The sequence below is a fragment of the Tyto alba genome, unplaced genomic scaffold, assembly GCF_018691265.1.
Source record: "Tyto alba isolate M040663 unplaced genomic scaffold, T.alba_DEE_v4.0 Super-Scaffold_48, whole genome shotgun sequence".
In the NCBI taxonomy this organism is placed as follows: Eukaryota; Metazoa; Chordata; class Aves; order Strigiformes; family Tytonidae; genus Tyto; species Tyto alba.
In genome coordinates this window covers 28,179,184-28,205,911 of record NW_024881324.1, presented here as the reverse complement: position 1 = coordinate 28,205,911, position 26,728 = coordinate 28,179,184, and the positions used below count along the sequence as shown (strand labels likewise).

The 26,728-nt window shown below is 39.5% G+C and overlaps 1 protein-coding gene across 5 annotated transcripts in view; it reads left to right on the top strand.

Annotated features, from left to right (window-relative positions):
- ADCY2 (adenylate cyclase 2) overlaps positions 1 to 26,728 on the top strand; it is a 232,168-nt gene that overhangs the window by 89,640 nt on the left and 115,800 nt on the right. For all 5 annotated transcript variants that reach the window (XM_042806780.1, XM_042806781.1, XM_042806783.1 and 2 more), the window contains one exon: positions 22,965 to 23,114. In XM_042806780.1, coding sequence (XP_042662714.1) covers positions 22,965 to 23,114 — 150 coding nt within the window. The remainder of the gene's footprint in view (positions 1 to 22,964; positions 23,115 to 26,728) is intronic.

Sequence of the window (26,728 nt, the reverse complement as noted above, 5' to 3'; positions counted from 1 at the left end):
TGGATTATGCTGTTGTGTTTCAGCTGTAGTTAGCAAGGTTTTTTGGTTAGGTTTGTCTGTAAGTACCCTTCCTTTTAGTTCACTGAGTCCAGCTGGAATTAAGCACATCTGAATATCACAGGACCTTTTTAGAAGTGTGAACCCGAGTATAGAGGTCGTCTTTTGTGCATTCTGTTTGTTCACCCACTTCAAGTTGAACAGCAGACCGTCAGGTTTGATTACTCACAGCTTAAAACACAGACGGCGTGATGAAGGCAGTGTTGCCCTATCTGGAGGGACAGGGTGGGCTCGGATGAGCAGGTAGGATATATATTTCCTAAGTAGACTGGGAGTGTTGATGTTCAGTTTTCTTTTACTGCCATTTGCAGCGTTTTAGGGTGGGGGATGTAGCAGAGTTAAGGGACAGTGCTAAACCTTAGTGTACGTGGAAAAATAATAATTTATCTTTAAAACCCTAGATGTTATTAGTAGTTGGTAAGTCTCCTGCACTCTTACATTTACATAAATAAGCTTTTGGAAAGAGATCAGCAAATACCATTAGTACTCTGCTGTGGCAGCCGGCTTTGCCTGTTCTGTTGTTTTGGGTGGTTTTGTTTTCCCCTTATAATGCTGTAAAGAATCAAATTGAAATACAATCAACAGGAATTAATTCTCTTCAAATTCTTAAGTTTGTTGAGCTGAAAACAAAACAAAACAAAACAAAACAATCCAAAGCTGTAGTCAGTTACGTAACTATTTTAAACTTCTGTGTTTTCTAAAGATAGAGCAGTGACAGCATTTCATCACTGCCAAAGTGCCGTGGTACATTGCTTTGGGATTCAGAAGAGCTGACCTGTATCTCTGGCTTTGTCTCTTGAAGTCCTGTTGTTTTATTTAAAGTCCTTTGAAGTATCATCTTTCTGCTATATGCCTCCATTTCTTTCATGTTCTTATTGGCTAAATGCTGAATTTAATATTTACCTTTATACAGTTTGACCTCAGACATGCTATATAATGTTTGTAACATGCTATAATATTTTATTTTGAGGATTATTGCAAAGGAAAAGCTCAGATTTGGAGTGGAAAAGGAACAGCTTATGTTTGGCCATATTCTTGTCTGCTCTCAACAGATCTGATGTTTATCATTATAGTGTATTATTTTACAGTGTTCCTTATAGTAAATAAAAAAACATCCTGCTTTCTTAAAGTCTTCTAAAAATCAATATAACTTTTTGGGTTTCCTTATTGTTATTTTGTTTGTCTCCTTCTGCACTGTGGGGAATTTAATTACTTTTCACCTGGAACAGGAGGTGCATTGTATCATCAGTATGAGCCTGGAAATTATTATAACCCTTACTCGTCCAGGGCCAGAAAGTGCCTTAAGGTCTTACCGTGCTGACCGAGGAGAAGCAAAGGCAAACGTACAGATTACAAAGCCAGAAGGCGCTGCATCTGGTGGCATGGGGTAGAGTCTTGTACAGTTAAACTGAATCAGTTTTCATTTGCACTCTAGCAGTCACCCCCACGCTCTGAATCTGGCCCTACCAGGGGCCCGCAGTGGTTCCTGTGGACCACCACCCACCTTTGTTCTCGAACCTCTAGTTTAAAACACCGTTAAGATCTCGTTGCGCAGACTAGCTCTGACCGTTTTGCTGTAACTTTGCCAGACCACCGTGACAAATGGAGAGTACTTCAGCAGCCCTCTTGCCGTGGCTGTGGAAGCAAGGAGGTGCCACACCAAACACCCCAGGAAGTCTGCCCTGCAGTCACTGGGCCAGGGCTGGATTGGTAAGCAGACCGACCAGTGGCAGGTCTTGGAAAACCTGCGAGAGGCTGGGGATTTTTTGCCACGGGAGCTGCATCTCAGTGGCCTTAATTTCGGGAGGAGGAGTCGCTTTACTGACTTACCCAGGGGCAAGGCATGGGCTCCAGGCGGTTGGGACTGCTTCCCGAGGTGCATACAAACTGGAGGAGAGGGAAGTGATTGGCAGAAGGGAATTGGATGAGATGAGTCGGAATAAAGGTCTCCCGAGTTCCCCACTGCCAGGCGTGACCGAAGTGCAAATAGGCAATTTCAATGTAAACGAGCTGCGACAAAATTTTCAAGGATATTTGTGTGCCTAAACGCCACTTATGAATATTGTATAGAGTGCTTTGATTTCCATGTGAGTTAGGTACAGATTTCTTGCTTGCCTTGCAATGAACTGTGGAGTTTTAGGAGCTAGTACTTCTGGAGTGGGACACACAACCAGCAGGTCACGTTGCTGAGTGGGACTTTTTATCTGAAGACTGGCACAAGAAGAGGCTACTGGGGCTCTGAATAGAGACTTACATAGAAATGATTGATAGCGAGGGGAAAAAGGAGTAAGAAATAATCTTAGGTAGCCACCTGCAACTGTTGCTGAGATCAATATTATGTTCCCCACCTGACGATACTCATAAAGGTTTCTGGCTCCCCCTCTATGCAGTAGGTATTCATGGTGATTGCCTTTGACAACCTTTGAAGCAGCACAAAAAGAAGAAAAGCAAAATCTGTTTCTGCTCGTCTCTCATGGAGCTTCCAAAGAGCCTTTCTGTAGCCGCTTTGACGTTGCTATACCCATGCTTTAAAATCCAGACTGATCTGTTTCTCTTTACATAGAGGAACTTGATTCTATCTTGTGAATGGATTTTCCTGTCAGAACTAAGGCTTGCAGATGTTTGCTATGATCTAGGTCATGCTGACCTTAATTAAAGACCAAGTCACCATGTGTCAGGTAACGTCACCCACTGTTTTGATAGTCCCCTGCTGCAGTACTTCCTCAGAAAACTAGCAACTGAGCAGTGCATAGGCAAGCTAAAAGACATGCAGCTAACTTGTTTCCAAAACATCTTTATTCAAATGTGATTTAAATTTCTTCATTTATGGAAACATTTCCCATGATATGACAGAAGTTCCTGTAACTACCATAAACATGCAAGATGGTAGACAAATCTAGAATATTTAATTAATTTGTTTATTTTTAACAGCAAATAAGAGGCATGTCTTGTGTAAAATGGAGCACGTGAAACTTGGTCATTTGCCACCTACTCTCCCTTTCGTGTTGTTTGTTTGTTTTTTCTTTCTTGCAGTTCCTATGTTACATCTTTCTTTGCGCAGCTGAGGAGAATCAAGGACTCTGGCAACTCTGTAAGAGTCAGAAATCGAAATCCCTTTATTGCCGATACAAGTGCGCTTATAAATCTTCCTAGCGACTGATCACACGTAAACAGAAGGCTGGCTTGGTTACACGCTGTTCACACGCCTAAGACTAACACTGGTTATTACCCCCTGTCCATAATACACCCGACAACTCCTTGGCTACAAGTGAGTTACTGCTATCCTAAAGCCTACTGGTTAATTAAATCTTACAAGCACAAATACAGTGTTCTATACACTTTTAGCTCAAGGTAGGAAACTTTCCGCTGTTTAAGAAATGGCCAGATGTTTCCCATCAACCGTAGCCTGGCGTGTTTTCTTCAGGCAAAGCTCAGCATCCTTATCTTGCTTTTCTGCATTCCTGTTTGCTGCTCCCAGGGCTTCTGGCCGACCAAGGCCAAGGTGTCCTCATCGTTCCCCAGCTGCACAGCACTCCCGGTTCTCCTTCCCCTTTTCGCGTCCCTTTTGCGACGTAGCCAGCCTTGCTCTTGTCCGACGTGGCCGTTGTCCTCCAAAAACGGTCCCGCGGGCCGCCTGTAATTTCTTCTGTGCCTGAGGACTGCTCTGGCAGGGGGTCTGGGCAGACTGCCCGGGGCTGGCGGGAAGGGAGGGCGAGCCCTGAGGATGCTGCTCCATCAGAGGCGAGGGCTCTGTTCGTGTGAGGCACCGCCTCCTCCAGACGCCTCTTACCCTGCGAGCCGCCTGGCACCGCTGTGCCCCATCACACCATGCAGAGCAAGACGCCTGGCAGCTCTGTAGTTTGCTTAATCTTATTCCACTTCCGTTGTAGATGTAAGGTCATTCATTTTATTTGAAAAATAAGCACCTGTGCAGAAAAGAGGTTGTTTGGTGGGGAGTGGGATATAATGTTTTTGATATTTCCAATATCAAGCTATTAAAGCAAGCTGACAATATCAAATGTGGAGAGCATAAAAATGATTTATGTGCCACAAAGTATTACTCTTGGAAGATGTTTAGAATCCAGGATTGATCTTACAGCCGTGTCTATAAAACAAGTCCATGACAGTTTTTGTGTTTTTCTAACCAGCTTGGTCATCATCGTGTTTCAGGCTGAGCCTTTAAGGCAGTTGATTTACTTTCAATATTTGTCCCAAACATGAGTAATATAAAAGCTAGTATAATTAATTAAATATTTTCTGTATTTTCATATTTCTTACATTTTCTTCTACTGTGAGATAATTTCTCAATAAGTCAACAATTTTTTTCACTGTCTTTGTTCTGTATATTTAGATGCGCTGATCTTTGTATTCCCTTTGTACTTCAGTCCTTAATCATCTATCCAATACTGGTCTCTAGTTGTGGTAGAAAACTAATCTTTTCTTTCATCCATGATTGAACTTTTCAGTGGTCTTCCAACTATTCCACTGTAGTGTTTTTAGATACATTTTTAACCATATGAAATTATAATGTGTTGGGTTGTGAGGTGAGGTTTTTTTTTAATTTATTTTTGTTTGAATTGACTACTGGCGGTTGTTTGGATTTACGCATTGAGCATTTTCAAACTGACTATAAGTTTGTTGTTTGTGATGATCTCTGTATTGAATATTAAATTAATTTTGAAAGACGGGTAGAGAATCATTTAAATGTCAGATTAATATTGCCTACAATATAAAATATCAGACAACCATACAAAGAACTTATGAAAGAGTAGACTGCTGAATAAAATTTCATTAAACCCAGCTAGATCTTTTTTGAGATGCTTTCAGAATCAATTTTAATTTGCTTTTAATGCATAGTCATTAAATATATTAATGAACTGTTCTAGCTCTTGTTTTTATTTCTTATTAGTTTAATTCCTGCTAAGCTCTTTGTTTGATTATTCTTTGATTATTGTGGCATTTTTAAAAAAAAAAAAAAAAAGATCTTATTTCAAGCTCCATTCATTTAATCATTTATTTAACATATATAGCAATTGCTCACTAGCAAGAAATATTGAAAAAATAGTAGGAAAACTTACAGCATTTTAAAAGCATAGAGGAACTTACTGTGTATTTTTCAGCTAGTTTTGACTGTTGATTTTTAAAATCTGAATAGACCAATATTTGGCCCCCTCTCTTCTGCTATTTAATAGGTGTGTGCCCATCACAGACACTGGAGAATGCAATTTCCCTGTCTGTAATCTGCAGCTAAAACTGCTCTTGGAACCCAGCTAGTATGGTAGCTCCCTTTAAAGCATACCTGACATCCCTTATTTTCACCCACTGAATGCCTGAATTATCTGTAAAGAAAGCAAAACATAAAGGTACTTCATTCAGTATCGGTACAGGTTTGATACTGTGTGTAAACAGAAAGAATTTTCCTCTAGACTTACCTTCCAAAGTCTTACAGTTATTTTTGTAGGTTGGAAAAGTAACGAGAAGTTGAAGCGATCTGCATGGGAAAAGTGGCTGCATGGTATCTCCATATACTTCAAATGCAGTTTTGCTTCCTCAGTTCCACCTCCATTTAGAAGACAACAGTTAGTATTTTTCACCTCCAAAACCATTCTGGAGATAAACACTTTAAAGATTATGAGCTTTCAGGTATTACAGTGAAAACAAGACAAAAGTAATTGTGTAGTCTTTTGTAGCATTTTGCGTTACTCTATAATTGAGTTTTAAATACAGGAAATTCCAAGGAAAAAAGTGTTTAACTTTGTAGCATTTGAGTTTGCTACACTCCTAACATACTGAGCGCCAAACCACTGCACCTGTTCTGTCAGATCTCTGCTTTTGGTGGGTAAGAGGAGTGAAAGCAGAGGCCAGTTTTTAATTTCTTGGCACAGTTTTGCTGCCCAGCAATGAGAGATCACTGTGTGGCACAAACCTGAAAGAGTGCCATTTGCCCAGCTGTACTTCTCTAGAAACTGGCTGATACACTGGATCTGCAGGTTTTCGTTAGCCTGACGTGGTGCATTATCACATCCTCACTGTTACTGCCCTTACACGTGCACGTGAGGCTGTATCTGTGGTTCTTGCAGGCTGCCACCCGCCCCTGGGCAGTTGGGTGAGATACCTGCCAGGCTCGCTGTGGAACAGCTTGCTCCAGCTGAAGAGCAGCCTTGTCACCAGCCACACTGGTTGAGAGAAGATAAGGAACGGGAAAAACAGCCTTACTAAGCCTGAGCAAAGCTCTAGCTGTCCTGTCACCAGCACAGCGGTGGAATGTCTAGGGAAAAATAAATATAAAACAACAATGTAAGAATATTATAGTAGTTTCCAAGCCTACTCCCTCAGCTTCCAGCAGTTTCTAGGTGAGAGGTAGTATCTGTGTATTTAAGAAAGGTTAGTCAATCATTCTTTGATAAGTTTTCCACTTGACTTAAGGTTAACATCAATTTCAGCTTCCTCAGCATCACGTGGCAAGGAACTGCATATTTTGTCTGCCCTATGTGCGTATTTCGTTGATGTCCTCTAGATCTTCTACTGTGAGACCAGTCAATCCCGGCGCACTCTGTGCTCTGTCCGTCCAGGAGCGTGTCAATCTTCATGTGCTGCAGTATTGTCCTTTTTCCAAGCTGAATGGTATTCCTTACGGCTCTTCTCTCCACACATCTTTCCCTTCTTCCACCCCTTTTGAGATGGGTAGGCCGCTACTGTGTATAATGCTGGAGGTATGGTCATGATGTGCTTTTACACAGTGGCATATTTGGTTGGCAGCTCCCAGATATATGAAGCACTTCCAAGCCTGAGTGGTTTCCTATACAGCAGTAGTGGGCTTCAGGCTAAATTATACTCATGATCCTCGAGTGATTCATCGGTAAGAGAGCATTTTGTACACCTCAAACCATGCTACTTCAAAACGAAAGTGGCTGACGATGGTGTACAGCTACAGCTGTGTCCCAGGGAGGACAACAGCGTCTGAGCATGTTCCCTGGGACATCCCAGAGGGCATCTGAGAGAAGAATTAAGGGCGGGGGGGAATGGTAATAGGATTGAGAGTACCTGCACCGGAGCATGTGATATAATTTGGAAAGGGTTGCTAGGACACTCAACGCTATAGTGTGCTGGCAGTGGTAAATGACCACCGCTTTACTGTTGAATTTTGTGTCCTTGGTCGAAGCACTCTATTTTCTAAGGCTTTAAACTTCAGGTTTTGGACTTGCAATTTTGTCGTTAGCCATTTGCCATATAGATCCACTTTTAAAGGGTATGTCGTACAATTTGTAACGTACCCATGTCCCCTAGCTGTCAGTCGTGCTCACTAGTTGTAGGCAGTGCAACTAATTTGTAGTTTCTGTCTTTTAATATATGGCAGTGCAGCTTGTTGTTCGCTAAAATTATGTTTTAAGTTTTTACTAAACTAATAAAATAACGCTTTTTAAGCACGATGTGTTTTGATTAAGGTGAAACAGCCATTATTCATAAATGAGCACTTTATATGTGATTTGCTTCTTAGGATTTTAGAATTTCTTCACATCAGTATTAATTATTCGATCATAAAAAATATTTAGGATGAGATAGGTATATTATTTTTCAGTAGTTTCAGCATTTTTTCTTTTCCAATTTTAAATAGGTTGTTTTCCCAAACTAAATGTAACATTTATACTGTCTAAATGTATATGTTGTAACATTATCTCTATTGTTTGCAATCATATCATAAGTTACTGTAGCTGCATGGAAATTAGTGAAAGATTTGATGACTGTATTACTCATTTTATGTCACTTTTTTAAAAAAAAAAATTGTTTCAACATATTTTATAATCTGAGTTTCCTGGGGAAGTAAGTCTGAAGGCACAAAAATCAACTTTCCTAGTAGTTAGCAATGATGTTAGTCAAAACTCCAGCTTTCTGAAGTTCCTGATCTTGTATCATCTGTGCAGTTTAGAAGATGAGCTTATACTTAGTAGTATTGCATGTGACAGTTTATAAACTTTTGGATTTTTACCAACATGGGTATGTAATGAAAACTATATTTTGCTTCTGTATGCTGATGCTAATATTTGTGCTTATATTTTAGTACAGTAAAATTATTTATTGTACAAGTTGATGCACAGGTATAACTTGTTATTCATCAAAGTAAACGTAGGAGCAATGATTGAAGCCCAAGTTTGGGGACACTGGTGAGTTCTAGAAATGATGATACAGAGTCAGCTCTTAAGCATTAATCCATGTGAAATGCTCCTGGTATATACTTACAGTAACTGGAAATTATGTTTTTAAAAACTATTAATGCTTCAGTACACTTCTATTCAGTAAATAAAAGATACTTGCATAGAACTTAGATGAACCCTGATGTCTTGATTGGCCAGAATGCTTCTGCTGATGTATCTACACTAGAGAAGATGAACTGATGCTGTTTGCATTATGTCCTATTCCTGATTTAGTATACTATTTTAATGTGTAGCAGATAGAAATGCATCTCACTAATTCACTCTTACCTGTCACTGTTTATGAAGCACTGATTATGTTTTCAATACTGAATCCGATGAAATTGCTTGAAAATCTTGAAGGCAGTGAACTGAAATTCTTAGGTGAATCAGATTCTTTTAGTGAAAACGGAATGAATTGAATTGCATTTCTTTTCAGAGTAACACCTGAAGTGGTTATACGGCCAGTGCAACGCCGTGTCTGAGTCTTTGTATAAAATGCTACAAGAAGAAGCTGCAGCTCTCTGAAAATTATCATTCAGAGATCATACAACTCTCACCTCTTTTCTTACGGTTAAAGTCATTTGTCCTTGTCCTGCTGGCTCCTGGCTTTCTTCAGGAGCTCCGTGGTGCGTGGCCTGGGACTCAGGGGGGCCCTGGCTCCTTGAAAGGGAGAAGGCAAAGGGACAGGGCCTGGCTGCCCGGAGCCCAGTCCCACAGCACCTGGGCAAGAGTTACCACCCAGAGGTAGGAACCAGGTTCAGCCAAGAGTCGAGATCGTCAGGCAAAACCACGGTGAGCAGGCAGGTGCGAGGTCAGGGCAGGCAGTCGGTCCGTAGGCCGGGGTCCCAGCCGGCGATGGCTGGGCACGTCCCAGTGACAGGGCTGAGGTCCGGGAGAGGGTGTCTGGTCGGGCACAGCTTAACGGAGGCGAGCCCTCCTCTGACACCGGCCAGGCACGGTCCGAAGGCCCTGAGCTGTGCTTGGGCCGAGCTGCCGGGCCTGGGGGTCCCAGGCGAGGGCTGCTGGTGTCCACGAGTGTGCTCGAGCCCCTGGCACACCCACAACCTTCTCCTCGTCCGCAGGGCCAGGCATCTCATCGCGTGCCAGGTTGATCTGCCGTGATCTCCCCTTCACGCCTCCATGCTGGCTAATCCCAGTCACCTTCTAATCCTCCGCAGGTTTGGAGGTGGCTTCTGGGATGATTTTCGCGATCACCGTCTCAGGGATCAAGGCGAAGTTGTCTTCCTTGAAGACAGGAGTACCATTTGCTTTCTTCCGAATCTCAAGAACCTCCCTTGATCACCGTGGCCTTTCAAAGATAATTAGGAGTGGCCTCGTAGTGGTATCAGCAAGCTCTCAGCTCCTGTGGTGGCATCCCATCATGTCCTGGAATTGGACCTTCAGCTGGAGCTCTGCTGAGGCCTCTAACAAACTAAGGAGAAAATAGTATGCTGGATCTTTTGCATCTGAGACCATCTCCAGGCATTTTAATTTAGAAAAGACAAAGAAAAATATATTGATCTGGATGGTGTAGTATGCAAATGTGGAGAGAATATAAATCGAAAGACAGTTTTTGATGTGGAAATGGCAGATTGCTTTTGGAAAAAACACTATTTTGTTAACATGAGAGAACCACATTCATTCCTGATATAACACTGCTGATTTTTGTGGTGGCATAGGTAAGACGTTGGCTCAGAATGCTACTCCTGTTTCAGAACTATTGAAATTCCTTTTCTGTGGTAAACTCTTGCTAACAAAAAGAGCACTTCAATTTTACTACCTCTCTCTTTAGAATAAAGTCAGACGCTAAGAGATATTTTCATATTATCTGACAGGCTATAGCTTCCCAAACCAAAGTGGGATGAAAGAAAGAATGTTGAGATTTTGTTGGAGGAAAAAATACTTTTTTCCAGGAAATAATATCTGAGGCTCTGTAGCAGTGCTTGTACAGTTAGTGTGCACTGCCTTAGTGTGTTTTCTGAAACCATTTTTCTGTTATTTGTCAGGCAATAAGTATGTTCAGCACAGTGCTAACTATAGAAACATATATACACGTTTATAACTGCAGTGAAGATACATCTGTCCTCAGCCACAGAGGCAATGTTGGCAGCTCCACAAATTCACAGAAAAAAAAAAAAAGGCATACAACTATTTTCTTTGTCAGCCTATGAAGTAGTTTTGATGAAGATTCTTTCAGAATAGGAACAGAACAAGAGTAACAAATGTTTATTTTCTGTCAAGCATAAATTTATTTTCTATTCACTGATATATTACTTTGCATCTGGGTCTGCATTTGCCTTGCTAAAGATGGTTGCCTCATGCAGAGCTTATGCCTCTGTTAGCACTGATTCAGGGTTTCAGGACTGATTCAGCCTCTCAAACTTTTTTTCATTGCTGCCCAGCTAGCTGTCTCTAATAGCCATTACTCTTGCTGCTGCTTGCTTTTACTGAAGAGTGCCTTGTAAAAGGCCACTCTGAAACACTTCGCTGTCCACTTTCGTGTTACTTCCACGGACACTATCTACACTGTCTGCATAGTGAAAACTCAGATATCTTTCTTCTACTACAGAAGCGGACAAGTGGGGATGGAGGAAGATTAAGAAATCTGTGGGAAGACAAAACAAAGTCACAATTTTGAATGTATACACAACAGAAAAACTAAAGAAATGCCAGAGAAAGCTACGAAAACACCTAAACAAAGTGACTGAAATAAGGACCACTAACAAAACCCAAAGCAAGAATTTTTAAACTTTGACCCAAGGAAGCAAAGTTCCTTACTCATTGCAGTCCTCTTCTGGCACTTTAAGCCATTACTCATTTTGTCCCTCTTCTGGCATTTTAAGTAATGAAGTGTTGGGGTGCCTTCTATCTGTGCTATTTGTATGACCCTTACATTAGTCTCCCCTCATGCTGGCTTGGGGCTAGCGTTTAAAAGAGCTCTCCTGTGAGCTGCTGATAATATTCATTGTCATGCTTTTGCTTCAAGAAGCCCTGATGGCAGGGGACAAATCTGTCTGTGTGCTCTTGCAAAAGCCAGACCTACTTGTGTTGCCTATCTGACTGGCCATTCAGAGACTGGAGTTTACCTCGTAAATCCTGCCTGGTCATTTTGAAGTCTTCTGTTATAGTGTCCACAGCTATTTACCATGAAGCCTGTTGCTTCGAGTCTCAAGGCAGTCTTGGAATATCTTAATCAGATTAATGTGTAGAAAAAAAGGGAGAAAGCATGCCAGTTTTTGTTAAAATCTGGCAACACATAGCCCACTGAATTAGGCACTGTACTAGCCTCCTATGACATCAGTACGCAAATACTAAGTTCTTCAACTTTGTGCATGGATATCTAAGGTGAATTCGTTTGCAGGCTGTCTCAGAAAGCTGCTTGGAAAGACATTCTGAGCAGGGTGGTAAACTTGTGCTGGAATTGATTTTGAAGAGATGGAAGAGCTTAGGTTAGCCTGTGTTGTTCCTCAGCATCCCACAGCTTGTAGAAACGTCTAACAAGCAATGGGAGTGGGGAAGGAGACAGGTTTTGTGCTCTTTTAGAGCCTTTGGATAACTGCTGGTTCCTAGCTGTGATTTTGTCACTTCCTCAAAGAAGAGAGTAGATTCAAAACCTTTTTCTGCGGAAGGTGGTGAATAGTAAGGTAGCAGAGTTTGCTGATCAGACTGGGATATTCAAAGTAGAAATAATGTGTGTCCACTGTAGAAAGCTGAGAAATGTTTATGTGAATATGTTTAACTGGTGAGTAAAACAGAGCAGGGACTGTTACACAGCCCCAGTGGTGAGCATGCCTAGTGTCCGTACACTTAAATAAATCTAAGATAAATGTTAAGTGAGGAAAAATAGGGAAGGAAAAATTAACTTAATGTGTATGTGGATTTACATACACATTTAGGAAACTATGTTTAAAACATTGACTTACATAGAGGAAAAGCAAACTAAACCCACTGAGTATTTAGTGCTTCCCTGAGACAGCACCTCTCTTCACAACATGTGGACACCCCAGCACCCTTCTCTGATTGAGGAGTGGTGGTGTGTGAGAGATACTGATCCAGGTCTTTTTCAGTGGAGTGTTACTTTAGATCTTCATGATGTACTGTCGAATCTTTCTAATGGCAAGCTGTACTATTAAAAGGTAGGTTGCAGGGTGAAACTGATTTTGCTGTAAGAGAGAAGTTGTATTAGGAAATGAAATGGGTGGGGTTTGACTAGAAATTTTCTTTTTGTACAGGATTATTTTTCTTGTGGAGAATGAAAACTGTAGTCATTCCATGTAGTAAAAAAACTCACAGATCAAACACACTTTCTGCATTGTTCACATTGCTGCTTAGGAGCACCTTTGATGTCATTTTTCTATTAGCTTAGAACACGCTAGGTTCAAAACAAGCACCTTTTATAAATAGAGGCAGGAGATAAAAAACATTAGAGAAGGGAAATTGTTTGTTTATTTTTTGTTCCTACATGTACGTCAGAATTTGTAAAAAGAGGTTGTATTTTCCTGTGACTGTTTCTACTGTATCAATAATGTTCCAATACGATTTCAGTCCATATTGTTATTATATTAAATATAATAACAATATGACTGCAGTCATCTGGAAATTGGAATATTTTTTCCTTCATATTATTGGTAACTTCTCTTTGTACGTAGGAAGGCCTGTCAGTTTTTGTAATGCATCATGATGTATTTCAATAATAGACTTACAGCTTGTCTTTTCTAAAATACATGGAAATGTAGTATACAAGCTGTAAACCAGTCTGTAAGAAATGAGTTAAATGCCAAATCCGCTGCTAAGGCAGAGCTGTAGGTAATAATAGACAAGGTTATCATGGAAATGGCATTATTGCCAGTTTAGTGGACTTGTATTTGTCTTCATGTTGACAGTATTAAATTCATTTGATTTTTAAACTACATTCTTTGGAAGGGAAGACTTTGTTGTGGTCACTGACAGAATTTAATTTTCCCTCTGTGCATTCACAGCCTAAAATAGGCTTCTTGTATGGTGTGCAGAATTTGTAGGTTCATCCCTAAAGCAAAACCTCTAGAGGATATTTTGAACCCAGGAAATAGTGAATTAAAATATGAGCAATAGAGATGTTTAAAAATCTCTTAGAAAATTAAAAAATATAAATTAATTTTTCACTATGAATATTACATAAGCAACAGTACTAGTATGTTATTCAGTTAAAATAACACGTGCCTTAGATGCACAGTAGTCTAACTGTAAAGAAGCTTATGCAGCCACCTCAATTCATCTTGTGTCTTCTGCCTGTTGTAGTTGAAAACTTTACTGCTAGAAAAAGTCATTCTGCTAATCAGCAGTGGACACGCTTTATCAGAAATTTTTCAATCTATTTGCTCCACTGAAGTTCATCAGCCAAAGTGAAAACATTTCATCTGTGCAAATTGTTTTTTGAAGTGTTGCAGAATGCCTTTGTATGCAGTTACACAGGTCACACGGGATTTTGAAGAACATACACCTGAAAGTATGTATTCTATATTAGATACCAACTAGAGCCATGGTAGTGAACCAAACCAATCTTCCCTTCCTTGGATGCTCAATCCTTCTTTCAGCAGTTGAGTAACAAAAGGACTTCCAGAGAGTCTGTAAGGCCATTTTACATCCAGGTTCTAAAAATATTCAGAGAGGGCAAGGCCACCATGGAGAAAAAAATTCCGTATCCTGTTCAGTGAAGAAGAAACTGAATAAAATCACGCATTAAAATTCTGCTCAGAAGGATGGAGGAAGTAGGGCATCTGTAGATTGGTCTGAAATAGACCTTGGTTCCTGAAGACCATAAGGTAGCAAATGTGAAAATAAACTTTAAGAAAGGGTTCTGAAAAGCGTCAGGGAAACTGTAGGTCTCTAAACTCAATGTCTTCATGAGGCAAAAACTGAAGCTGTAAGAATAGAGAATGGGAGAAATGCATTCTATTTTGAAAGAAGTAAAGGGAAGTCTTTTCTTAAAAATGTCTTGAAGTTGTCTGAAGGCACCAGCAAACACGTGGATGAGGCTGATTGGATAGCTCTACTGGGTCCTCCAAGAGGCCCTCGAAACAGTCCTTGGCCCAAGCCTTCTCAGTGAACTGAGTAGCTGGGAGGGAAGGTTCACGCACGGATGAAAGACAAGGAACAGAAGGTAGGAGTGAATGGTAGATTCTCATAGTCAAACTAAGGGTAGAACAAGTGTGGGAGCATGGAAAATGTCCCTTCCCTGGGCAAGTACCTCAATTCGTTTAATCATTGCTCTCAGCTATTTTGGGAGTAATAGCCTGTTCCTAATAGTGCTGTGTAGCATTTTAGGTGTCTGTAATGTATGACCACATGCTGCTCTATAGGGGTTGTCACTGATACTGGTGTGAATGTGTGGTACTGTGCTAACTTTTGAGGTGTTAGAATATATCCCCACAGACCTTGTGATTTAGAAAAAACTGGTTCAGGGTGTCCCGTGTGCCTCACACTAAGGCTTTGGAATAGAAATCCTGACCTGACTAATGGCATCTTGGCAGTTTTGAGGCATGAAGGAAAGAAAATGGCATCTTTTTGTGTAAAGAAGGAACAAGTTGGCAGGAGGAACATGAAGATTTTTTAGTATTTACTTCATTCCTTCCTGAATGTAAACCAAATTAAATACTTTCGTTGTCTTGACTTGCTGACTCTTGATAGCGTTTGCCTGACGGCAGAAATTGAAAGTTAAAGGTTTCCTGGGAGTAAATTTTCCTGTTAGATGCCTTCCACTTAAGAATTAACCCAAATGCTTACTGAAGATATCGGTATAGTTCAAAATTGTAACCAAGGTCTTAAAAAATATTACAAACACATATAAACATGTTAACATTAAAAATGTCGAATCTGAGGACATTCTGGAATCAGTTTAATCAGTTTAATCCAATGTAGGCCATCACTTTCCTTGGTTATACACCATTATTGTTATTCTCCTTTCTGCTCCATATCATCCTTTGTGAATTACATAGCCAAAGACCACTATTTCCTAGCACAGGCTGCCAAATTATGAAAAATGAACTTGATAAAAATTTGCCATAGTCATCATACAAGCAGAATAAATACTTGAGGAATATTTCCTATTAAAAAGCTTATCCAGTTCATTATGAATACTGATAGAGAAAAACATTACCTAAGAAAAACATTCTTATGTAAATCATAGTTTTATTTAGAGATCATAAAAACCATTTCAAAATGTCTAATTACTATTGTCTAACAGTTAGATTAAAATACATCTTATTTGCCAAGTTTGCGATGCAATAGAAAAATTATATTGAGTATATGTTCCTACTGTAATTTATTCCACGTAATACTAAACTGTCCATTGATTTTAATTTCATTATATATTGATAACTAAGAGTATGTAGCATATGTAATATGCAGTGCAGTTACACGCAGTATAAGCTGCAGCAATTGGGGAGGAAAGCTGAAATCATCATTACAGTTTCAAGAGTAATGTTATTTCTAGTTAAGCATTCCAGAAGTTAGCACATTAATAAAGAGCACATAGATGATTATCAGTCCATTTATATGTTTGTCCTGCCTTCTCCTGGTAGCTTTTGAACTTATTGATTAATTTCTGGAAAACTTGCCAGAAAGGGAGATGTTTAGAGATCTATAATATATGAAGAAATGTTATGAAGGCTGGTAGATAATAATAAGAAATAAACTTCTTGAGACTGGTAGATAATGCAGGAGAGTTCGCCTAGTAATACTCCTGCTGAGGGAAAATAAGGAGAAATCTACTGTTAAACATTTCACTTGGCAGTGTATTGCTCATCCTGTAAGTAAATATATTTATAATACAGATTTTAGTCTTCTTTTTTTAAAGAGTGAAACAGATTAACTTATTGGAAAAGACTGAAGGTACCTCAAAAATCAGTATTATTTCTGTAATATATCAAAGATTGACGTATTACCCCATTATTTTTTTTTTTTTCAAGTAACCTGTTTAAATGTTATGGTATTGTATTTTTTTTTTTTTTTTTCCTTTATAGCACAGTAGTACTTATTCCTATATCAGATCCAGGACCTAAAAATGAATCTCAGTCTTTTTGAGATAACACTTCAGTTTTTAAGATAAGAGTATTAGTTGTTTATGGATTCTGATTCCAAAAGCCAAACCCGAAGTTACTGTTAGTTTTACCTAAATATATAGCTGAATACATTTGAATTTTTGTTTTTGTTTGTTTGTTTCAATTACCTGTATATTCAAATGTTTTTGTGCAGTTTTATTAGTAAAGAAATAAAATGATCCCAGAGGTGCATGTAAATGCAGAAAGACCTCTCTGCAGGCGGGAAGGGGAGTGCAGTGGCTAGATGGCTCCTTCTGAACAAAGAGAGTACGAGTTCCCCTCTGGCAAAAAAATTATTTTAGATTCAAAATGTGAAGAGTCATTAATTAGAGTAAATTATACTGATTCTCTGTATTACACAGAAGTGATCTAAAGGGACAATAACTCTGATTCTTGTTTCTAGTGTATTTTTCCTGATTTTGATTCATGAGATTATGGTTTATGATCTGTTTTCATCTACAGCAGCATATAGATAGGCTCTGTGTATGCACAGGGCTAAATAAAATAAATCCAGTCATTCCACGGAACAGCCTGGAGCTATGAGAAACTTCAGTCTGTAATAATGGTAAAAAGAAAACCACATCAAATAACACAGATATTACAGAAAAGGAACATCCTGCTGGCATCCACAATGCTCTGATTGCAAAAGCTACAAAGAGTGTTACACATACAGATTAGAAGACAGACTCACAACTTCCTGGCTTGTAAAATGACATCAATTCCCCTTCCACAAAGGGACTTTTTACCAAGTTTATTTTAGCACTGAAAATATGGAGCAGTTTGCTGATGCCTGGAACAGTGAGTAAATCAAACTCTTATTTTTTGTTGATTCTCAGTTATTTTGAGAAATCTTAGGTTGTTGGGGGTTTTGGCATTTTTTTTTTTTTTTAATTAGGTTGTTTCTTGCAAAACTGCAATTTGTTTTTCTACTTATCTTTCCGAAAAACATTTGAGATTCTTCTTGATGTAGACAGAGAGTCTGAGGATACTGGAGCTTCCTGTTTCTTTTCTTCATCTGTAGTGTGTTCTTATTGTGGCCTTCAGGACTATTTAAATACCTTTTACCTTTATATTTTACCTATTATGGTAAATATAATATTGTAGTCATTAAAGAAATTGATTTTACTCTTAATTCCTGAGGAAGTAAGTCTGCAGTTGCCCATATTCTGTCTGTCCATCAACCAGTCATGTTCTGTACCCAAACAACTTTAATTCATGAACTTTTACCATCAACTCGGAAACAGAAACAGAAATCCAAAAGATTGCTACATTCCTTTATGGAAAACAGGAGCTTTCAAGATAGAGACCCCAACTTAGTGATTTCACTACGGCAAATATGGGTAAAGGCCAGTTGTTACACTGTGTAACAGCAGCTGGTGGACCAGGCACCACTTGGTCACTAGTTTTAGGCCAGCTGTAACAGTCTTTGGCCTGTTTGAGGAGCTGGAAGTATCGTATCAGTAAGGAAATAAATAAGCAAGATACAAATCCATAGGAATCCAGACTTCATTAATTTTGCTACTCCCCCAAATGCTTGTTTTTGAAGCAGTGGTTGACATACAAGTAAACTGTTCCTTGTTTTCAATTCTGTCATCCTTCTTGTGAGCTATCACATAGCTATAGATGTTGCTGACACTGAAATGTATTAAAATGTTGGAACTCTTGACTTGGAACCTCCGTAGGTCTGGAAATGTGAAAGAAAATAAGTCAACATCATATGACTGGCCAGAGCTCTGTGGGCAAGTGTGTTGCATGGAATAGCTGGAGAACCTTCTGAACACATGTACGTAAAGTAACGGTATTTGGCATAGTATGTGCTGACCATGGGAATGACTAATTTACATGGTGGCTAAGCGTTTCTTTTTTAAATGCTGCTTTTCAGTTTCTACCCAGTGTTGTTCTTTCTAACTGAACTTGGTCTGCGTCCAAAACTGTACAGGTTCCAAAGAAGTATAGATTTGTTCTCTAGCTTGGCTAGTTACACCACAAACCATCAATGAAAGATCAAATGGGGGGAGATCCAATTTATCTTTGCAGAGCTAAAGAATTTGCACCTTGGCAGTGACACAAGAATTCTTTCTTCTCCCATTAATTTCCATGCAAACGTTATAAATTATAGACTTTCTTGCCTGCCCCTCAGCTTCTATTTTCTCAGATTTCTTATCCAGAAGAGAAGTGGAATCCAGCTGTTAAAAAAGTTATTAGTTTTTTTGGTTTGGGGCTTTTTTTTTTGGTAAAAATTCTGTTCATGCAAGAATTGCAGGAAGAATCTGTACAATATCTAAGAAGAAGTGTGACAAAATAACTCACAAGCTGGAGGCTTTCCATGTAGGGAAACTCTGTAGAGAACTCTGATTTTTATATTCAATATCTGAAAAGCAGTTACTAAGATAGTTAACAAATTATTTTTTTTATACTTCAGTTCAGAATCAGCAGCCTATATTATAACTCTTTTATTGTCATATAGCACAGTACTTCCTTGTATGCATATACCTTTGTAGGCAGCTTTCATCAGTTGAACTCCTATATAATACACTACATTTTTTTTGAGCAACTCAGTGAACTTTAGTACTCTCTTCAGAAATTAGTCATAGCTAAATTTTGTCTTCATTTGATTTTAAATACAGTCTATTTTGATAGTTAAGCACTAGACATCAGATTACTTTATATTCCCTGATACTGAAAAATACATGTGCTTGAATGTACAAATACAATTTAGAAAATGCCCCATTGCCTGTAAGTGTATATAGTTTTCTGTAGGTCAGAAGAGATGGAAGAGAGGTCAGGCATGATAATGTTCCTTAAGTGGTTATAGGTACAAGCTGGCACTTGGAGTACCTAGAGATATTTCCCAGTGATATCTTGATGTTCCTTGCATTAATTTTTGACTGATATTTAGATCACCTCCTGTAGACACTGAATTTATTCACTGATGCGGAAACTTCACCCCAGTCTATGCTTAATGATATATCTAAAGGGCTGCAAATGGCCCAGGAGATGGACTTGCCTCTCCACTGACTGTACAGAAAGATTAGAACTTCTTTGTGATTCAGTGTTCCTATACGGTGAATTGAGTGGGAGCTTACTAGAGTTTCTGTATATTGTGGTGTATTGTGTGTCTGTTTGTAAAGGAGATGAACTAGGTTCACGCAACACTGTCTTTGAGGTCACCCTGGGCTTTTCCTGCAGTCGAGTTACCATTGTTACTTACACCCTTCTCCACAGCTCAGGCTTGTCCTCCTCGGCAGAAGCCCTAACCACGTTGTGTAGTCTATTCAGGTGCCCCTTCATTCCTTTATAGAGATTCCTGGCTACAGCTTTATCTGCACAGTTGATCAGAGCTCTCTCAGCAGGATGCGCAGTTTCTTACCAGAAGATCCACCACAACTTCTCTTATTATCCAACATTTATCTGGCGGGGAGGGAGGCAGGTGAGGGGGATAAAAAAAAAAAAAAAAAAAAAAGAAAAGCTGCAGAGTCCTAGCCTAGAGAAATTACAAGGTAAAAGACTGGTCTGACAGGATTTCATTCCAGGTGCTTCGGTTTACATAGGATTCACATCATGGGGTCTTCTCAGAGAAGGTGCCTGAACAGGAGGAACTTTTTGTACAGTTGCATACAGATTAGAGTACATGCTTAGGAAGTGGGAAGCTCAGTTAATTTTTTTGGACCGAGTAGAACTTTGAACTGTTCCTTCTGAGGGAATGCGTATGAGACTTTAGAGCAAACCTGGGATGGAGCTCATCACCAACTCGTATGTTGAAACTGGACTGCAGTTCAGAACAAAAGACTTAGGAGACGAGAGATACTCAGAAAGAAGTATATATATTGATTATTTTGTTTAGTAGTGTTAATTGCATTTTCCATTGAACAGTCTATTGACAATATGTATTTCACTCAATAACTCTTCAGTGACAAATACAGAAATACTCAGGCCAGACTACATAAAGGCAAAAAATCTGTTCACCTGAGTTAGAAACCAGTTAATCCATTTCTTGGAGATTGTTCTTCTAAGTTAATACCTTAGTGACACATTTCTGAATGAACTCCATGCTAGCCAAAACAATTAACGATGTTCTGAACACAGTTTCTAGCTACATATTCACTTCTACACTTACGTGTTACATCTACACCAAGTATGGCAATGGCTGAGATGCATGAGTTGTCTTTGAACAGCCTAATTCAGGTACTGGAAGCCAGCACAGAGCTTCATGTGGGCTGAATTACCCCATTGAGAATCCGAAAAGACTAGTTAATTAGCTTCCGTGCCTGTCAGTCACTTCTTTCCATCTATTTTCTCACTTCAGCTAGTTCAGTCATAAAACTGTAATCTGTTTTTCTATGTCTGTGAAGATGATACTCATAATTTACTTCTCCATCTACCCATCACAGGTTTTTTTATCTTTTTTTTAATATCGATTGCTTATATTCCTGAAGTTTTGCTTCAGATAGTCTATAACTTTATGAAGGTGGACAATACATTTAATAAATTTGTGTTCAGCTTTTCAACAAAGATCTCTACGTAGAAATTGTGACAGCACACTGTTGATTTCAGTTCGATTTGGTGCTCATTTTGTTACTAAACCTTCCCACTGCATATCTGAGAATTTTCTATGCCCAGCCATTTTTATTTTCAGGCATTTATTCTCATTGCATAATTTAGTTTCAAAACCAGCAATGATTGCCAGTTGGAACACCCGACCCCTGCACTGTAATCTGTCACACAAGATCTTTGTTCACTCATGCACGTCTGCTGAGAGTACCATGATGTTGCTGACATCAAAGCAGAATCAATCACTTGTGATTTACAAAGAAATATAAAAGTATTTTAAGTTCAAATCTTATTCTGTATACCATCATCTCTTACATTTTTTAAAGTTATTGTCTATTGTGAAATGTTTCTTTTAAAGTATTTGTTATCCCTCTACTTCATAACAAAGATTTTTTGGAGCAAGTGAAATACGTAGATTTTTTTTCCTTGTTTTTACATTCATGTATTTTAGCAAACTTTAAGAACTCCAGTGTTGCTTTTAGAAACATTATAATGCCATGATCTTTAAGTTTTATGGAAAGAAAGAGAAGTTTTATCAAACTGAAAACATCAATCCTTTTTGTGACAAAGGTGTATAGTTCCTGCTTTTAGCTTTGTGGAACCATGAGAGGTAAGATGTCAGACATGTCACAGATGGAGGGAACAGGTATTGCCTGTAATGATGTTATAATTTGTGAGGAAAATAAAAGCATTTATTTAAAACCTTAATTTTAAAGTGTGCATTTATAAAAGGAGCATTAAAACTCCATGTATTTTTTTTGTGAATAAAATGTATACCTCAAGGAGATGGATTTCTGTTAATAGGACAATTTATGTCTTTTCTGTGAACCACTGTTTCAGATGTTTTTCTGGCTTTTTTTCTGACATCTCTGGCTCTTTCACTAATAGCAATTCACAAAAGGTTGCCTGGTACGTAGGTACACCAAAACCAACCAATGATCGATCACTGGGGAAACCTATTCTTAAACTCATGATTAGATCAACTGTGGGGAATTAATGGAATTTTGGCCTCCTTTCTTCCTCCTTCCCTTCCAGACCATGAGTACTATGACATCGCACCGTACCTGCAAGCAGGGCTATATGATACACGAGGGCCTTACAGATAGAGACCTTCTCTGACCAGATGGTAGCTGTATCTCAGCTTCAGTGCCCGTGTAATATTAGCTTTTTTTATTGAATTAAGAATTGATTTCATTACTCCACTGTGTTTCTTCTGCTCCAGGTGAGCGAGGATGGGTAAATGCGTCTCTCTTCAGCAATAAACGGGACAGGTGAAAGTTCTAGCATTGCCGCACAGTATTCTGTCCTTTTTGGAGTTCGAGCACAGGAGAGGCCTGCCTCTCTCCTCTCTTTACTCTCTGAAATGTCCCAAACAATTCCTAAATAAAACGGGACTTTTTTTAAGCTAACTCATGTGTTGTTGTGTACACTGAGCACTTGATGCTAATTCTTAAAGATGAAGTGTTGTGTTCTAGGCAAATGCAGATTTTTGGTAGTAGTGAAAAAGATATTCTAGTAGAGAGATGTCAGATCTTGCTACTTAAACACTGCTTACTGTCACCAAAGTTAATATTTACGGCTGACTGACAGATGTGTGTGTCAGGCAGAGATAAAATGCAGGTGAGGCTGTTGATGCAGGTGAAACTTTTCACCGCTCAATCCCATGGCACTGCAGAAGAAAATGTCTTGTCAAAAGAGTGTGGCAGTAACGTGGCTTCAGATGTCATTACTATGAGCCGTAGCTATTGCTTGACATCAGCAGATCATGAGCCCACCTAACTAATACTCGGCAGTGGATGGAGAACATGATCTCAATTTATTTTTCGGAAAATGTGTACCTCATTGAGTAAGCAAATATGATGTTCATTATAATTTTTATTTGATACTAAATTAAAATAGTATTGTTGCTTGGGATATTGCCACTAATTGTGAAGGCTTTTTGAAAGGTGAACCTTTGCTAGAAATCAAACAAAACCAAACTACATAACTGTAGCAATCTTTTATTGCAGGTTAGGATTATGTTCTGTTAATTTATTTATGTAAATTCCCTGACACATCTTTTTTTTTTTTTTTTTAAACGCCCTAGATATTGGCAAATGTAATCATTTTTATCTGCGGAAACTTGGCAGGAGCATATCACAAGCACCTCATGGAACTTGCACTGCAGCAGACCTATCAGGACACCTGCAACTGCATCAAATCCCGTATCAAGTTAGAATTTGAGAAGAGGCAACAGGTAAAGTCACACCCATGTCTGGGTCTGTTTTGCTATTTTCACACTGTCCTCCTGTTCATCACTATATAATCCAGTTTGCTAATGCAAGAACACTTAATGAATTACCTAAAGTTACTTCACAAAATACGCAAAGTCTTTTGAGCGAGGTTGTACACAATTTCTATCTGAATATCAGAAGGTACTATAATTATTTGTGTTGTCAAAAGCATGTTTTCTTTCATTTGTTCTATGAAAATACGTTATGATACAGAAAGTTGAAAATGCTATATAGATTCTGCTTGCACACTATCTCTTTTGTTGTTGTCATTGAATGAGCTGTGAGATGTACATGTGCGCTTTGGGAATATTGAGTTCTTCATGTCCAAGACCAATACTGCAAAATCACTGTGAGAAGACGTTACCGCACTGTTTTTGAAAAATATTTGAAGCTACAATACTGATGAATCATGTGATAGAGTTCTAGAGGTCAGGTATGTTAAGAGGAGCTAGGGGAATCGCATAATGATACTGTCTGTCATTTATTGTAGCAGCTGAATAAATGGCTTCTCTGATTGCTTTATATAGTTCTTTTTTCTCTTTGCAAGCTCTGTACAGTGCCTATCATCCTGACAGATAGGTGCTTCATTTAAGAGAATTTGAAATACAAATTAGTTCATCAAGTAGTAAAGGAGATAGGTGTATTTTTCTTTGAAGGTCACCAGACTCAAAATTCTGTGAACTGTTAAGTGTCAGAGAATAGAGACTTCACTGACATGTTTCTGTTGTCATAAAAAGTGCAGATGTAGACCTCATATGTCCCAGCTGACCTTAACTGTCATGTCCATCTCACAAATACCTGTAGCCATTCTAAATGAAGGTTTTCAAGCTACATCACCAACACTTTTTTTGCAGAACAAGCAAATGAAGGGTCCATACCAGGACTGTAACAGGTTGTGTGTGTGTGTTCAGAGGGCTAGCCTTATTCTGCCGGGCTGGAGCTGCTGCAAAACATTTAACATAGTCTTAAGGAGAGCATTTTCCAGTAGAGGCAGGCTTTGGTGATTAAATGCAAAATCTGCATAAGGTACTATTGCAGGAGAGGTTGTGTAAGAGCAGTCATTTATAAGTTTCCAGCTTCAGCCTCCATGAGCTGCGTGCAGTGAATCAGTGGTCTCTGTAACTGACAGTACACAATACACATTTCACTGTCTGTTGAGAATACGGGCGAGGGTATCTCCAAATTAGCTCCAGTGAGACAACTTGTGAGTGCCGAGCAACCAACGCCAGGTATCTGGGAGCAGTACCACTCCAGACTGGGCAGTCTGCCGTGACGTGGGGCTGGTGTGATGGCTTCTGCCCTCACAGTGACTTTATAGACGATGGGTAACACTGTTCCCTGTGCTTAGGCCTCAGCTGCCAGAAGGACGTATGCAGACCGTAATCAAACAGCGTAATTCATAGCAGGCAGCGAGGTCTCCCTTTTTCAGGAGAGACCTGAGCAGTTAGCTTCCTGAGCACGGCTGTAAGTGCTCAGGTGTCTGCTATTGGCTGCTTTTTGCTACAGGCATAGGAAGTGCATAGGTGTTTCTGCAAGAGGCAGGAGGGATACTGGGCACTGTCAGTAGGTGAACACAGAGGTGAAGGATGCTGCTTGTAGAAGGCAGTAGTTAGAATAGACATAGTGCTAGCTGGTGGTTTCTGTAACTGTATTATTTGCTAAATACTACCAACTTTTACGGAGAGACATGCGTAAGTAGTTTTGGTGTCATGGCACTTGCGAAGGTCTTGCAGAAGTGGTTGAGAACCTGAGAACGGAGAGAAGCAAAAATATCTGGAATTCTGTGCCAGATGCTTCCTCTTTGCTGTTTGTAGGAACTGTGTTTCTAATATGCTGGAGCCCAACAAGATGTACAGCAGCAAAAGCCGTCCTTCATTGATAGTTGTGTTGTTATAGAATAATGAAGTGCGTTGTACATAACTTGTTACATATATATAACTATGCGTTGTCATATTTGTGTTTTAATAAAATAAATACATCAGATTAGTTAAGATATCTACACAGCTCTAAACCAGATGGAGCAGTGTGTAATTAAATGGAAGTGAGGTATTCTGTGAATGTTAGTGATCTTTTTTACCTCTGATGAACCGTTAGCTCATCAGATCTTCTTACACAGATTTCCTTAGCCTTTATCCTCTCAACCCCATAATATGTTTTTTATCTCCTGTCCGTTTTTCCAACCAAAAAGACAAGGAGGTGCACCTCCTTATTATTACATTCATGAGTGCTAGATATTTAAATGTGAAAAGGGAAATTGAGATTAATTCGATAAGTTTTGTGTTGTTTTTTTTTCCCCAAAGTTAACATACTTCTTTGTTTGCAAACTTTAGTTCAGAAGAGGATGTATTTTAATATGTCTTATAATACTGCTTGTTTTGCCAAGAAGATACAGCAGATCATCCACATTGTTAGTATTCAGGGAGCAAGTCAATGATATTGCTGACAATTTTTAGAGCATTGGGATACACTGAAAGAGTAGGAGCAGGTGCATTTTTAAAAATGTGGAGTTTGATCAAAGCCTTTATTAGCCTGTGAAAGGGTGTAGCATGACCCTTGATTCTACATCTCTTTAAAAATTTAAATTTAATTTAATTTAGTTGAGTGAGAAATAGCGCAAGCTACTTTTGTACAAGTGCAGAGCGTAGGATGTGTTTCTAAATGCTTAGGGCTCCAGATCTAATTTGCATATTTTTCCAGATCGTGGACATCATGTCATTTATAATTGTGTTTGAAAGATGTACAATTTATGTTCCAAACCATTCCACCGATTTCCTCTTATTTTGTTTGAGAGTAGGCTCGTACAAAGGTAGCCAATGGATTTTTTTCAGTTGGGGTTTTTTTGGTGTGTCTTTGAACAGCCTTTTTGAGAACACCGCTTTGATTCTATTCACAGACAAGTATACTGAATTACCACTCAGAACTGGGGGGAAGGACCGCACTAGGCGTTTCCAAGGGCAGCGAGCAGGGGTGCCTGGTGGGGCAGGGCTGTGCGTGCCCAGCCGCAGGTGCCGTGCTGTGCCCACGCGTGGGGCACTGCCCGTGGGGCAGAGCGAAGGCCGGCTGCTGCCCGGGGGGGGGGGCCCGGGCTGTAACAGGTTGGTCAGGGCCAGCGAGGCTGGGCAGAGCCCCCAGGGCCTTTAGAATTCCACGCGATTTATTGCACAGGAGTCACACTTCGGCTTAGCGGGTGTGTGTTTGCCTGCAGGGGCGGGTGTGTGGCTGTTGGTGCACGTTCCAAACCACGAGTCTGTGAGCTGTGGCTTTGCAGGGCTCTGTTTGACAACACTGGCCGCTCTGGATTTTGTTTCCGTTCCTGTACTTTGTGGTGAGAGCCACTTCTGAACTCCTGCGGTAAAAGGCAGCGGTTTCAGTGCCCGCTTTGGTGTTTCTCACAAAGTTTTTTCATCTTTTCAGTGTATATAAAAGAGGAACGCGAAACTATTCTGACCGCTATTAATTTGCAGCCTTATTTCAAGATATATATTTAAAGTAACCCCTCACAACGTTATTTGTCTCACTGGTACAGCCTGGCTGACAGTTTGTAGAGGTAATGACTCACTAACACTGAGTGCAAGAT